We start from the raw sequence: 15117 nt of genomic DNA on the forward strand, positions 1-15117 counted from the left end.
CTTATGGTAGCTTCATTCAAAGGTGCTACTAAATATCAGTTCTAAGAAAGGCAGGTGACCATGTAATGTCTTTCTCACTGTACTGATTTTAAAGAAAATTTTTTAGGTTCGTTAGTCGAAAAACCAAGCAGATTTTCAAACCGTTTCTGTTTTGTTTCAGTGTTACAAATGATGTAACAATGTTCTTCTCCAGAAAGCCAGTTGAAGGACAGAACTGGAGCCAATCTTTACACACCTTTTAGATTTATTTGCAGAGTTGCACATTCCAAGCATTTACCTCCTAATGCAACAACGAGATTGTCAGTCTGTATCTATAGAGACTTGTGAATCATTAGTTAATGCCCACCACCTGCATACGATTAAACACAATTAATATACAGTTAACAACAAGAGAGTGGCAGAAAATCAGGTTTATGCCTATATCACCTAATGAGCCCATAATCTGAGTTTTTCCTTTGTAAAACTGACATTTTCCTGTACTACAGAAATTTAAGCTGTTGAGCTGTTTAGGAAATGGAAGGCACAGTGTGGAGAACAGGTGCAAATTTCTATTCATGAAACAAAAAACAGAAAATCATTGGCTTTATGCGCCTCCCTCTTCTGCTTTGGCCATACTCCAAGTGGTGTTGATATGATGTACTCTTGACATTGAAAAGCTAGAGTTAAAATGAGGATGGGGGAGCAAGGATGCTCTTGTTTGCAAAATGAATGCATTTTTAAATTGCTGAAACACCTTATCTTAATGAGTACATGCAAATTAAAGAGCTATTGTTGTTCTTTTGGGGAACCTTTTAGACCAGCTCTGTTCCCATAATAGCTTGCTTGACGATTCCATTTTGGAGCTGCATTTGAAGATCATGTGGTGATACTACGACAGAGGCAGTATCTCCTCCAGAGCAAATTTTTGTAATAAGGTTTCTGTGGGCATGCTTACTTTTGCCTTTTTTTTTAATAAAAGAAGCTCTCCCTCAAGTCACTTGCTACTGCACTGTTAAATTCCCAAATATCTAGCCTTGGACTTTCCATTCAACATCACGACTTGGCAGTTATTGATTTGTTAAATCTCATGCTCTCCACGACCTTTAATGCCCTTGTCCTGACTAGCACTATTATTCTGTCACTCAACTTAATCATTCCCCTTAGTATCCCATCATCTCCGTTCCTTTGAATGCAAGAGTCTCAGACTTGAATGCCTTTGGCAAACAGCTGGTTTAACCATTCATTTCCTGATCTAGCTAGACCACTTAAAGCATTTTCGGGCAATGCTGCCCATCGCTAAATCTGCTCACTATTCGAAGATCATCCAGGAATGGAAAGATAAACCCCGCCTTCTCTTTATCTCTCAGTGTCGTCTTAAATTACGTACCCTGCCCCATCCACTCTTGCCTCTGATGGTAAATGCGAGGAGCTCATAGACTTTTTTGTCACATAGGTCTGCTGCTTCTGCCGTTTCCTTCCCTTCCCCCAGAAATGGCCCACTGCCCTAGCCCTGTATTCACGTCTTTCTCTAGATTCTATCCTATTTCCTGCAATGTTCTCTCCGACCCTATCTTGTCCATGAGACCTACTTCCTGCTCCCTCGATTCTATTCCAACCAAACTATTAAGCACCTAACTTCCCTTTATGGGCTCCATGTTAACTGATATTATCTGCTGTCTTCACCCCTCTCTTCAAAAAACCTACTCTACTCCTCTGTACCTGCAAACTGTCATCCCATTTCCAACCTCCCTTTCCTCGCTGAAGTCCTTCAATATGTTATTGCTTCCCAAATCCATACCCATCTTTCCCACAATTCCATATTTGAATCCCTCCAATCAGTTTTCCAGCCTGGCCACAGTACTGAAGCAGCCTCGTTAAGGTCACAAATGGCATTCTTTATGACTGTGACCATGATAAACTATCCCTTCTCATTTGTCTTGACCTTCTGCAGCTTTTGACACAGTTGACCATAACACCCTCCTCCAATGTCCAGGTGGTCAATTGTACATCATTTCGATGTGAATTGTATTCAGGTGGTGCATATTAATTGGGGACTCACAAGAGTAGGCTGAAAGAGGGATTTTTTTTGTTGGAGGTGTGCGGTTTGCAATGTGTGTCTGTACATAAAAGCTTGAGTAAATAAATGCTATGCTCCAGTTTTCTATCATTCTCCACCTGACTATCCGAGTTTTGATACAGGTGGATGGAGCAACTGCACTAACTTGGTTCCATTCTCATTTTTCTAATCTATGCCAGTGAATAACTTGCAATACCTTCTCTTCCCAATCTCACTCTTACCTCTGGTATTCCCCATGGATCTATTCTTGGCCCCCTTCAATTTCTCATCCACGTGATACCCCTCAGTGACATCATACAAAAACATGTCAAGTTTGACATGTCTGCCACTCAGCTCTCTCCCACCACGACTTCCTTGGATAGCAATAGCTTGTAATTATATAGCGCCTTTAACATCATAAAACGTCCCAAGGCGCTTCACAGGAACATTATAAAACAAAATATGATACTGAGCCACATAAGGAGATAATAAGGCAGATGACTAAAAGCTTGGTCAAAAAGCTACTTTTTAAGGAGTGTTTTAGAAGAGGAAAGTGAGGTAGAAAGTAGTTTGAGGGAATACCAGAGTTTAGGACCTAGGCAGCTGAAGGTGCAGCCACCAGTGGTAAAGCAATTAAAATCGGGGATGTTCGAGAGCAGCATTAGAGGAGTGCAGCTATCTTGGAGGGTTATGGGGTTGTAGGAGTAGAGATATGGAGGAGTGTGGCCATCGAGGGATTTAAAACAAGGATGAGAATTTTAAAATCAAGGCATTGCTTAACTGGCAGCCAGTGTAGGTCAGCAAGCACATGAGTGATAGGCGAACAAGTCTTGGTGGAAATTAGGACGTGGGCAACAGAGTTTTGGATGACCTCAAGTTTACAGAGGGTAGAGCATGGGAGGCCAGCCAGAAGTGCATTAGAATAGTCAAGTCTAGAGGTAACAAAGGCATGGATGAGGGTTCCAGCAGTAGATGAGCTGAGGTGGGAGTGGAGTCGGGCAATGTTATGAAGGTGCAAGTAGGCAGTCATGGTGATGGTACGTATATATGAACCCCTCAAATTTCTCTGATTTGTCGCATTGCTTGTTCCGCACCCAATGTTGGATGAGCAGAAATTTCCTTTTAATATTGGGAAGGTTGAAGCCATTGTCTTTGGTAATCGCCATAAGCACCATCCCTTGTCCACTGTTTCCATCCCTTGTGATTGACTAAGCTGAATAACTTTGTTGTGTTTGACCCCGCCTTGAGTTTCTGACCATGTATCTGAACCAGCCTACTTCCAACTACATTACATTGCTCATCTCTGGCCTTTGCTCAGCTCATCAGTGGCGCAGTGGTTAGCACCGCAGCCTCACAGCTCCAGCGACCCGGGTTCGATTCCGGGTACTGCCTGTGTGGAGTTTGCAAGTTCTCCCTGTGTCTGCGTGGGTTTTCTCCGGGTGCTCCGGTTTCCTCCCACAAGCCAAAAGACTTGCAGGTTGTTAGGTAAATTGACCATTATAAATTGTCACTAGTATAGGTAGGTGGTAGGGAAATATAGGGACAGGTGGGGATGTGGTAGGAATATGGGATTAGTGTAGGATTAGTATAAATGGGTGGTTGATGTTCGGCACAGACTCGGTGGGCCGAAGGGCCTGTTTCAGTGCTGTATCTCTAATCTAATCTAATCTGCTGCTGAAACTATCATCCATGCTTTTGTTAGCTCTAGGCTTGACTGTTCCAATGCTTCCCTTGCCGGCCTGCCATCTTCGACCCTTTGTAGACTTGTGTTCATCCAAAACTCTGCTGCCTATCTCTTAACTCATTCCAAATCTCATTCATCCATCAGCCCTTTGCTCGCTGGCTTTCACTAGCTCCCCATCTGACAACACCTCCGTTTTAAAATCCTTGTCCTTATTTTCAAATCCCTCCATGTTGTCGCCTTTCCCTATCTATGTAGCCTCTTCCAGCCCTACAATTGCCCAGTTATGTCCTGTACACAAAAAGCAGGACAAGTTCAACCTGGCCAATTACCGCCCCATCAGCCTACTCTCAATCATCAGTAAAGTGACGGAAGGTGTCATCAACAGTGACATCAAGCAGCACTTGCTTAGCAATAACCTGCTCAGTGATGCTCAGTTTGGGTTCCGCCAGGGCCACTCAGCTCCTGACCTCATTACAGCCTTGGTTCAAACATGGACAAAAGAGCTGAACTCAAGAGGTGAGGTGAGAGTGACTGCCCTTGAAATCAAGGCAGCATTTGACCAAGTATGGCCCTAGCAAAACTGGAGGTCAATGGGAATCGGGGGGAAAACCCTGCACTGGCCGGAGTAATACCTAGCGCAAAGGAAGATGGTTGTGGTTATTGGAGGTCAATCATCTGAGCTCCAGGACATCACTGCAGGAGTTCCTCAGGATAGTGTCATAGGCCCAACCATCTTCAGCTGCTTCATCAATTACCTTCTTTCAATCGTGAGGTCAGAAGTGGGGATGTTCGCTGATTGCACAATGTTCAGCACCATTCGTGACTCCTCAGATACTGAAGCAGACCGTGTAGAAATGCAGCAAGACCTGGACAATATCCAGGCTTGGGCTGACAAGTAACATTCGCGCCACACAAGTGCCAGGCAATGACCATCTCCAACAAGAGAGAATCTAATCATCTCCCCTTGACATTCAACGGCACTACCATTGCTGAATCCCCCACTATCAACATCCTTATGGCTACCATTGACCAGAAACTGAACTGGAGTAGCCATATAAATACCGTGGTTACAAGAGCAGGTCAGAGTCTAGGAATCCTGAGGCGAGTAACTCCCCTCCTGACTCCCCAAAGCCTGTCCACCATCTACAAGGCACAAGTCAGGAATGTGATGGAATATTCTCCACTTGCCTGGATGGGTGCAGCTCCAACGACACTCAAGAAGCTTGACACCATCCAGGACAAAGCAGTCCGCTTGATTGGCACCCCATCTACAAACATTCACTCCCTCCACCACCGACGCACAGTGGCAGCAGTGTGTACCATCTACAAGATGCACTGCAGCAACGCACCAAGGCTCCTTAGACAGCACCTTCCAAACCCGCGACTGCTACCAACTAGAAGGACAAGGGCAGCAAATACATGGGAACACCACCACCTGCAGGTTCCCCTCCAAGTCACACACCATCCTGACTTGGAACTATATTGCCGTACCTTCACTGTCGCTGGGTCAAAATCCTGGAACTCCCTTCCTAACAGCACTGTGGGCATACCTACCCCAAATGGACTGCAGCGGTTCAAGAATGCAGCTCACCACCACCTTCTCGAGGGCAATTAGGGATAGGCAATAAATGCTGGCCTGGCCAGCGACGCCCACATCCCATGAATGAATTTTTTAAAAATCCTCCAAGATCTCTGCGCTCTTGCACGTCCCTAATTTTCTTTGCTCCACCATTGTCGGCTGTGCTTTCAGCTGTCTAGCCCCTAAGGTCTGGAACTCCCTCCTGAATCCTCTCTGCCGCTCTACCCCTCTGATTTAAGATGTTCCTAACTTTTGGTTAAGCTTTTGGTCATCTTTGCTGATTTCTGCTTCAGTGTCTCAGTGTTAAAAATGCCAATTTTTTTTCTTCTTGCTCTTGTTAAGTGATTGGGACATTTTACTACATTAAATGCACTTATCTGAATGAGTTGAGGTAAATGGACTTTGTGACTGGAAGTTTTTCATATTACACATCTAAGATACAAGTGTAAACATTAGCCAAATATCTTTTAATGACAGCACATCCCCTAGTGCTGCTGTTTTGGACACATTAATTTTCTAATTTGCCTAATGCCATTTGCAGTCCCAATTTATATAAAATAATTCAGAATTAAATTGGACAAACCAAATCGGTTTTCTTTTTAAGTGCTGAAATTGGGTGTTTGTCTTCTTAAAGTGTATCCAAGGCTCATTTACAAACTACGTTCAGAGGTAGATGACCTTTGTGGCTTATCTGCTATCTAATCTGCTAACCACTAAAGTTTATTGATTGTTTAGTGAGTGGGGCAGATCACATAAAGCCATTCCTTTTGCTTGAGAATACTTTGGTCTAATCACAGGTTTTCTGTTGTCAGGCAGAAAGTAATAACTACACTAAAATTCTTCAGTGCAATTTGTAGATTTTGGCTAATGGACAACAAAAGTAGTTATAAAGTTAACTGTTCAGTGGGTTAAAGGTGACTCACGAAAGGTATAACGTACCTGTTGTGTTCTGAAAGAACAGGTACACATTTTCTGGTGAAATGCCAATTGCTTACAAATATTTTAGTACAGTCCAATTTTTCATTGTAAGCTGAAGGCCTTGAAATGTGTCTTCGGCAGAAGGGCTAAACGGGTGATAAGGAATCAGCATCCTGTTTTAAGCCCTGTATGATTTTCTTTTCTGTTGACTTCAGAGATTAGAAATGCTAGAGTGTAGTTAGAAAATATTTTGTTCAAGTCGAGCATGATCACTGGTGGGAAGTGTGTTATGTTTTTTATTTAGTATCTTTTAGGCAAGGGTAAGTTGTACTGATCAATCAGAACTATTTAGTTGTATGTTCACTCACTATGACAAAGCGACTTAATGATTCATACCAAGATTTTCCTAACTACATGTTAACATGCTGCACCTTCAGAGGGATTGGCAGAGTACACATACAACGGATAAAAACAGCTGGCCAAGATGTCATAGGATGCTGGTGTTCCATCCCTGGTTTATACCATTATACAAGTAGACATAAGGCAATGTGAGTCAACTCCCATGAATGCTCAGACTGTTTTGGGCACAACTGACACCACTGAACCTGAGAAGGTATCTACGACAGATCTGAATTGGTAACAGCATGTCTTGCACAAGCAGCTGCAACTCCAAAGTAAACTTGCCAGATTCAAATTTTACTCTGTCTCGGTATTGTCACCAGTTGAAGAAAGGTGGTTGTATAATGCAGCAATTATATAAAATTAAGGTGCTTTGTGACTTCTTTTTAGTTAATGTAATTCTTATACCTTATTTCAGCCAAAGTAAATCTGTTTTGTTAGTAAGGCAATGCTGTAGCTGTGCCTTTTAAAGGGTCCCACATGCTGTTTACAAAATACGAGGGTTAAATCCTGTCTGATTTCTTTAACCAGTTTTCCGTGCTTACTCCTCACTCCGGAATTGAGCTGTGGACTCAATACTTAGGATGCAAGGGACATGGCAGTAATTGACAGTATCTGCGGCATTGGAAAATTCAACTAACTCAGCTCATTAAATGTTTTAGCAAATGTGCAAGCCATATTTTTATTGAGTATATATTATCCTAAATTGAGGTACAATTTTTTTTTTTAAATGAACCAACTTGCAGAACTTCGCATGTTGGATGTAGTATAAATGTTTTGAGCCGGGTTGCGTTTTGTAGGATAATTATCACACTTCTAAACTTTTGGTAGTTTACAGTTTGTGTATCTTGCGCTTGCCATATTTTGAATCATTTGTTTGAGTGTCCTCTATTGTTTGGAACTTTTGCTGTGAAGTTTCTTAGTTGGCAGTGTTGTGTTTTCCCTTTTGGCTATCTTCTTCAACTCATGAGGAATGTGTAACATTTTTGGAATCCATATGTAAATTGATAGGTGCTTTGCATGTATGTAATTCATTGAACATAGCATTTCATGGTACTAATATTGGTTTTCATGAAATTGATTTTCATGCTATAAGATTCATGAACTGTCTCACTCATCACTCATGCCTGTAATTTGTTCTCCTTGACTATAAGCATCAAGAAAACCATGGTCATGGGACAAGGTGTTGTATCTCCGCCCCTGATCACATTAAAATAAACCCCACTGGAAGTGGTTAGCAAATTCTGTTACCTTGGGTTCATGGTGACAAACTATCTGTCCCTTGATGCAGAGCTTAATACAAGTATTGGGAAAGCAGCTCCCACCTTTGGCCGACTCACGAAAAGCGCACAGGATAACACCAAGCTGACCCTTAGGACCAAGCTGAAGGTCTGTAAGGCCTGTGTTCTCAGCACCTTGCTGTTTGGCAGTGAAACATGGGCGACTTACAGCTACCAGGAAAAGAAGGTTGATATCCATCTTCACAGTCTGCGGCTTATTATGGGTATATCCTGACAGGACAAAATCACAAATGCAGCAGTCCTCTCAAAGGCATAGCTCCCAAATGTGTTGGCACTAAGCAAACAGAGGCAGCTTCGGTTGATCGGACATGTCATCAGGATGGAAGACGGTTGTATACCCAAGGACACTCTCTATGGTAAGGTTGATGGGGCCAGACATCCAATGGGGTGCCCAAAGCTCCACTTTAAGGATGCTTGCAAACATGACGTGAAAGGCCTAAATGTCGACTATTGCACCTGGGAGTTACTAGTTGTTGAAAGAGGGAAATAGCGAGATATCCTGAGGACTGGTGTGCTCTACCATGATGACCAGTTGCTACAGTAGCTTGGCAACAGGTGCCAACGTCAAAAGCAACAACTCACAGCGTCACTTGGCAGCTTCACGTGCAGCACTTGTGGCAGAACCTGCCTCTCAAGGTTTGGCCTTCACAGCCATCAACAAAGGTGCAGCAAGAGAAGACACCCACTTAAATGAATTGTTTGCTGCGTGTCCATCATCATTCATAGATGGAAGAATGCCAACCGATTGTGTTAGAAGAGCCAGAAAGGAAGAGTATTTCAGAATATTAAAAAAAAAATTTCCTTGATTTTCTTTCATGTAATTGCAAACATATCTGCATCCAACCACGTCTGTCTTACACCAGCTACAATAGAGTACAAAAGCAAAATACTACAGATGCTGAAAATCTGAAACAAAAACAGAAAATGCTGGAAATACGCAGCAGGTCAGGCAGTGTCCATGGAGAACTAAACAGAGCCAATGTTTCAGGTTGATGACCCTTTAGAACAATAGGGGTTTTGTTTAATACAAGCAGATGAGGGAAAGTGGGAGAGGGTGACATGGTGGTAATATCACTGGACTGGTAATCAGAGGCCCAGGCTAATGCTATGGGGACGTGGGTTCAAATCGCACCATGGCAACTGGTGGAATTTGAATTCAATTATTAATAGAAAATCTGGAATTGAAAACTGGTCTCAGTATTGGTACCATGGTACCATCATCAATTGTCGTATCTGGTTCACTAATGACCTTTAGGGAAAGAAAGCTGCCGTCCTTACTTGGTCCGGCCTACATGTGACGCCAGACCCACAGTAATGTGGTTGAATCTTAACTGCCCTCTGAAATGGCCTAGCAAGTCACTCCGTTGTCCAGGACAATTAGGGAATGGCAACAAATGCTGGCCTTGCCAGCAATGCCCACGTCCCATGAAAGAGTTTTTTTTAAAAAACACTTCTCGTGTCTCCTACTGGCTTGAAAGCATTATTGGCATCCCATCTGGTTGTGTTTTCTGTATGATAAATTTAAGTAACTTGAGCCAATACTTGAGTAGAATCTTTAGACTTAACATATTTCAAAAACTCAAACTTAGTGAGCAAAAAATAATTGAACTTATTAGAATTAGTGGCCAGTTCTAATGTACATCCTTTAAATTAGACTTGGATAGATGTCACCACCATGGCAACTATCTAATCTGGCCATTATTTCTGCTAACAATGGTTAGGTTATGTATAATTGAAATATTAAGATCAAGAACTTTCTGTTTTGACCAGATATTTTTTGACATGGGAGGGAAAACATTTTTCTCAATGTTCTCTTTGACATTTAAAACCAAAGAAATATAGCAGCACGAATAAGATTTATCTTTTTTGTGCTGTTTTGGCATGTTCTGGTTGTTGAATTCCTAAAGAGTTTGCTATAATTGTTGCTGTATTTTCCGTACAGGCATTGACTGGGCTCCCCAGAGTGATCGCATTGTAACCTGTGGCGCTGACCGTAATGCTTACGTGTGGAGCCAGAAAGACGGTGTGTGGAAGCCAACATTGGTCATTCTAAGAATTAACCGCGCTGCAACGTTTGTGAAGTGGTCTCCTCAGGAAAATAAGTTTGCTGTAGGTAGTGGTGCTCGGCTGATCTCAGTGTGCTACTTTGAAGGAGAAAATGATTGGTGAGTGAGTACTTGGTAAAATCAAGAGTGTCGCCAGCATTAAATGCCTTCTAAGGAATTATATTCAGCTTTTGGCACTGTTTTGTTACTGGCCTGGTATGTCAGCATTTTTGTCAGGAGTTCATGATCTTTTTTCCTATAGTCATATATAATAGCTTTGCTTTTATTGTAAAATTATATAGGGTTATTGATTAATGAGATGTATCAAAAGTGAACTCTTGAACAGATACATTGTGCTTTTGAAAACAAGAACATAATAAATAGGAGCAGGAGTAGGCCATACAGCCCCTTGAGCCTGCTTCATTTAAAATCATAACTGATCCTCGACCTTAAACTCCATTTAAATCTATCGAACTCAATGACTCAGCATCCACAGCCCTCTAGGTTAGAGAATACCAAAGATTCACAACCCTCTGATTAAAGAAATTTCACATCAATCCAAAGTGGCCGTCTCCTTATCCTGAAATTATGACCCCAATTCTAGACTCTGCAGCTAGGAGAAACAGCCTCTCAGCATTTACCCTGTCAAACCCTCTCAGAATCTTATGTTTCAATGAGATCACCTCTCATTCTTCTAAACCACGCAAGTATAGGCCCATTTTATTTGATCTCTCCTGATAGGCCAAATCTCTCGTTTCAGAAATCAATCTAGTGAACCTGTTGCACCCCTCTGAGGCAAGTATAATCCTTCCTGAAGTGTGGAGACCAAAACTGTACATAATACTTTAGATGTGGTCTTACCAAAGCCCTGTACAATTGCAGCAAGACTTCTTTATCTTGTACTCCAATCCCCTTGCAATAAAGGCCAATATACCATTTGTCTTCCTAATTGATTGCGGTACCTGCATGTAAACTTTGTGCTTCTTGTACTAGGACACCCAAATCTCTCTCAATGCCAATAATTAATAGTTTCTCACCATTTAAACAATATTCTCTTTCTCTGTTCTTCCTACCTCACATTTCCCCACACTATACTCCATCTGCCATCTTCTTTCCCACTCACTTAACCTATCTATATCCCTTTGCAGACTCTTTGTGTCCCCCTTACAGCTTTCCCACCTAGCTTTGCATCATTAGTAAACTTGGATACATTGTGCTCAGTGCCTTCATCTAAGTCATTAATATAAATTGTAGATAACATGAGTTGAGACTATGCCTGTAAACCTGACATTTTGTTCTGCATTAAGCATTTACTAATTCATAATATTAGAATATGTTGGCACTTTTGTTTTCAAACCTTATTCTGCATTCCTCAAAGGGACTGTGAAACATATAAACGGATGGAAGGAAATTGGATCTTTTTATCTTTTTGTTCACAATTACGGGCAAGCTACGAAGTGCACATTCACTGCATTATTCAGGTCATGTTCTGCAGCAGATAGGTGATATTGTTTTAATGACAAATGTATTTTTAGCTGTACAGTTGTTTTATTCATTTCATAATTTGTTCAGGTTCGTTTTAACCTCCCAGCTAATTTGAACAATGACACTTTAAACTGCTTAAATAGTATGTTTCCTTAGCTTTTAAAATGTGCACTTTTTATTCAACATTGGGGGTTGGGGGGGGTGGTATTGGGAAATAGACAGTATAGAAGAGAAATAGATCTTTCTAAGCGGAATAGCAGTCTTCAAAGACTTCTTGTTAAAATACTTTAATGTTTTTCTTTTTGCTCATTGTTCTGACCCTCCATCTCATCTCATCTGAATGTGTTGACTCCTTACTTGGCTAGTTTCATAGGTAGTAGGTGCCCTCCCAGTGTTCCATACTTCATTTTATAAACTTAAATCGTGAGTGTTGGCGACCACTGGGTGCATGATAGTTAAACCTCATCTTCATTCAGATGCATGCACTTTGCAGCCAAAACTGATGGATAGCTATCCTGTGACAACTTTTGACTTGCCCCTCCCCTCACCAAAGCCATGGTATCTTGGACAATTGTCACACTCCTATTTATACTCTGCTAACTGGCATAGATTGAGTGTCAAATGGGACCTTCCCAGGTTATGCAGCTCAGCTGCTCACAGCCTTAACCAGACAGCCGTCTAAAGAAGTGTTAATCAAAATTTACCTAATACTTCAATTTTTATAGGAACCATAGGGAAGTACAGGAATGGGAAAAAATGCTGTCGTCCATCTGGCTGATGCCTAAAGTGAATGCTTCACCATTGTACATTCCCTTAAATATTTATCCAATTTACCTCTTAAATATTTTCACAGCATCTTCCTCCCTGGGCAGCCCATATTCCCTCTTAAACCTATGTCCTCAGATCTGGAATTTATGGCAATCTTGAATGTATTATCAGGGTTTGAATTCTCTCTTGCCTTAAAATGCTTGAATAATACTGCCATGGAAACTTGCCTTCTGCATAGTATCCTTGTTTTTTTTCAATATTTCCTCATGGATCCATTGCCTTAAGCAAGGTATCAGTTTGATTACTCTTTTCTGTGCTGCCTCCAAGTCCTGGTTATTCTTGCTGTAGTACAGCATCTGGAATTATACCATTTTTCAAGTGTAGCCATTGCAGATTTGGTTAGCTTTCCTTACTGTTGCTGAACACTGCACGATTGATTGCAGTTAGCTGTCCATTAATGCTCTTGGATCTTGTTATGTCCTCTAGTTTAGAAGCGTTTAGTTTCTGTCTGCACTGTTTTCCTTCCTTTCGTCTTATTACCTCGCATTTGCCTTCGTAATTGCAATTTGCCAGTCATCAGCCCATTTTCTCAATCTGTGCAGATTCCTTTTTGTTTGTTTTACTTCTGTGATTGTTTGAAGCCCCTCTCCAAATTTGGCATCATCTGCAAAGAGTTTTTCATCAACACACTGATTTTTCCATCAATACTTGCTTTCAGTTAGCTTGCAGCATGCAAAATCATGCTGCTGTACTGAATTGTGGCGGGATGTAGGTTTATGTCTTCAATTGTTCTCACAATTGAGTTTTTCTCACAAGCCTTCAAAGGGAGTTGCTGACCACAGACTGATAATTTTCCATCTGAAGAAGGAAAGCAAAGTTAAATTAATCTGAGACTCTTGTATACCTAATGTCCACCACATTGGCTAAAGCCTGGGAACTGGGCCCATCTGACCTTTGCATCATAAAATGATGCAATACAAAACAGTGAAGGTGGGGCATTACAAAACAGGAAGGGAGATTTTTGAACCAAATGAATAGAAGTTTCAAATCATAAATTTCATTTTAAGTGAAATTTATGATCTTATTTATGAAAGAGCGCATCTGTTAAGCTTTAACATAATTAGCTGTAGTTCTCTGTTCTAGGTGGGTGAGTAAACACATCAAGAAGCCAATTCGTTCTACTATCCTTAGCCTTGACTGGCATCCCAATAATGTCTTACTGGCAGCAGGTTCGTGTGACTTCAAATGCAGGTGAGAGGCACTGCAGCTTCTGTTGGAGTTTTTAAAATAACTTACAGATGCTAGTATTTGGTCATAAATACATAATACCACATCTAAATTAATTTCATACAACTTCCTCTCCATGTCAAAGAAACAGATATTTTCTTAGAAAAGCTTTCAATGTGGACAGTAGCAATCCAATTTAAAGATTCAGATGATATACTAAACACCTGGAATGAAACTATGGTAGACTATTATAGGCATTCAAATTTTGGTGAGAAGGAAAAGGTCATTTAGGTGCTGAAAACCTGGCCAGTTTTGCCCTCCCTAATCTATGGGTCCTAAGGAGGATTGTAATAATTCTGCCATCACTCTGGCTATTGCCTGTGCTGCCGATTAGTTCTCTCTGCAGCTATTTACTGTAATCTCATTTCAGTTCTCTTTCCCTGTATTTTATGTCCATCTTCCAAGTGTCTGTCTACTCCCCTCTTAAATAACATGATTGCCTGTTTCAATAACCACTTTGGTAGAACATTTGTTTCACTCTTTGGACAAAGAATATCCTTCTGCTCTCCCCATTTTTTCCCAGTACTAATTCCATTTATACTTTCTCGGTACCAACTCATCACCGAGGAAATAATCTTCCACTACTCACTCTTCAAAACCCTTCAAAATTTTTAATATTTCTATTAAATCCCCTTAAGCCTGTCTGCTCTGGTGAATACACCAATAGTCATCAAACTATATCATCTCTTTCTGTTATAATTTTAGTGCATATACAGTACGACTGTTCTATGGCGTGATATCCTTTCTCTAACAGTATGCCCAAACTGTGATATAACCAGCATTTTCTACCAATTCACCAACTCCTAGCTACTATATTCAGTGCTGCTGTATATAAAACCAAAAATCCTATTTGCTTTGGTCCTTTCCCTCTGTGATCCTGCTTCCACAGATCTCTTGCTTCCTGTACTCCACTGAGAATCTTACAGTTCCACTCTGACATTTGCTCAAAATATACTTCACATTGTTCTGTTTTAGTTCAATTTTCCACATAACTGCCTACTGCCTAAGACTTCATATAACCTCCACATTATACCTCGGAGAAAAATATCAGAACTCTGAAGTTGAATTACTGATCTGAGCTCTTTATTTTGTTCGGTTTTCTTGCTATATTGTATATTTGCTATTGTATATTTCCAATGTTTGAAGACTAAATAAGCCAGAAAGGACAAAGGGTGCTTTCAGTCGCATCACCAACATCTTAATGTAATGCATCACTTGACAATATTGAAAAAATATTGTATTTCATGGCAAATTGAGTATTAGAATTTAATGAACCGAATGTTAATGCAAAAGCTGTGGATGCTGGAAATCAGGAACGAAACAGAAAATGTTGGATTTGCTCAACAGCTCAGGTAGCATCTATGGGGAGAGAAACAAAGTTAACATTTCAGATCAATGACCTTTTGCCAGCACTGGAAAAAGTTGGAGGTAATTGGTTTTAAACAAGTGCGGAAGCAGGGAAAGTGGGGAGGGATTGTGATAAGGTGGAAGGCAGGAGTGATTTAAAAGACAAAAGGGATGATGGTGCAAGGCAAAAGGAGATGATAATGGGGGACATAAAGAAACAAAAAATGAGTCTCGAGGAGGTGTAAATGGGAAAAAGCAGAATCATCAAC

The 15117-nt window shown here is 41.0% G+C and overlaps 1 protein-coding gene across 5 annotated transcripts in view; it reads left to right on the forward strand.

Annotated features, from left to right (window-relative positions):
* LOC137383258 (actin-related protein 2/3 complex subunit 1A-B) overlaps positions 1-15117 on the forward strand; it is a 59436-nt gene that overhangs the window by 34041 nt on the left and 10278 nt on the right. For all 5 annotated transcript variants that reach the window (XM_068055794.1, XM_068055791.1, XM_068055790.1 and 2 more), the window contains 2 exons: positions 9859-10081; positions 13358-13465. In XM_068055794.1, coding sequence (XP_067911895.1) covers positions 9859-10081; positions 13358-13465 — 331 coding nt within the window. The remainder of the gene's footprint in view (positions 1-9858; positions 10082-13357; positions 13466-15117) is intronic.

This window comes from Heterodontus francisci, chromosome 24 (assembly GCF_036365525.1).
Source record: "Heterodontus francisci isolate sHetFra1 chromosome 24, sHetFra1.hap1, whole genome shotgun sequence".
NCBI classification, from domain to species: domain Eukaryota; kingdom Metazoa; phylum Chordata; class Chondrichthyes; order Heterodontiformes; family Heterodontidae; genus Heterodontus; species Heterodontus francisci.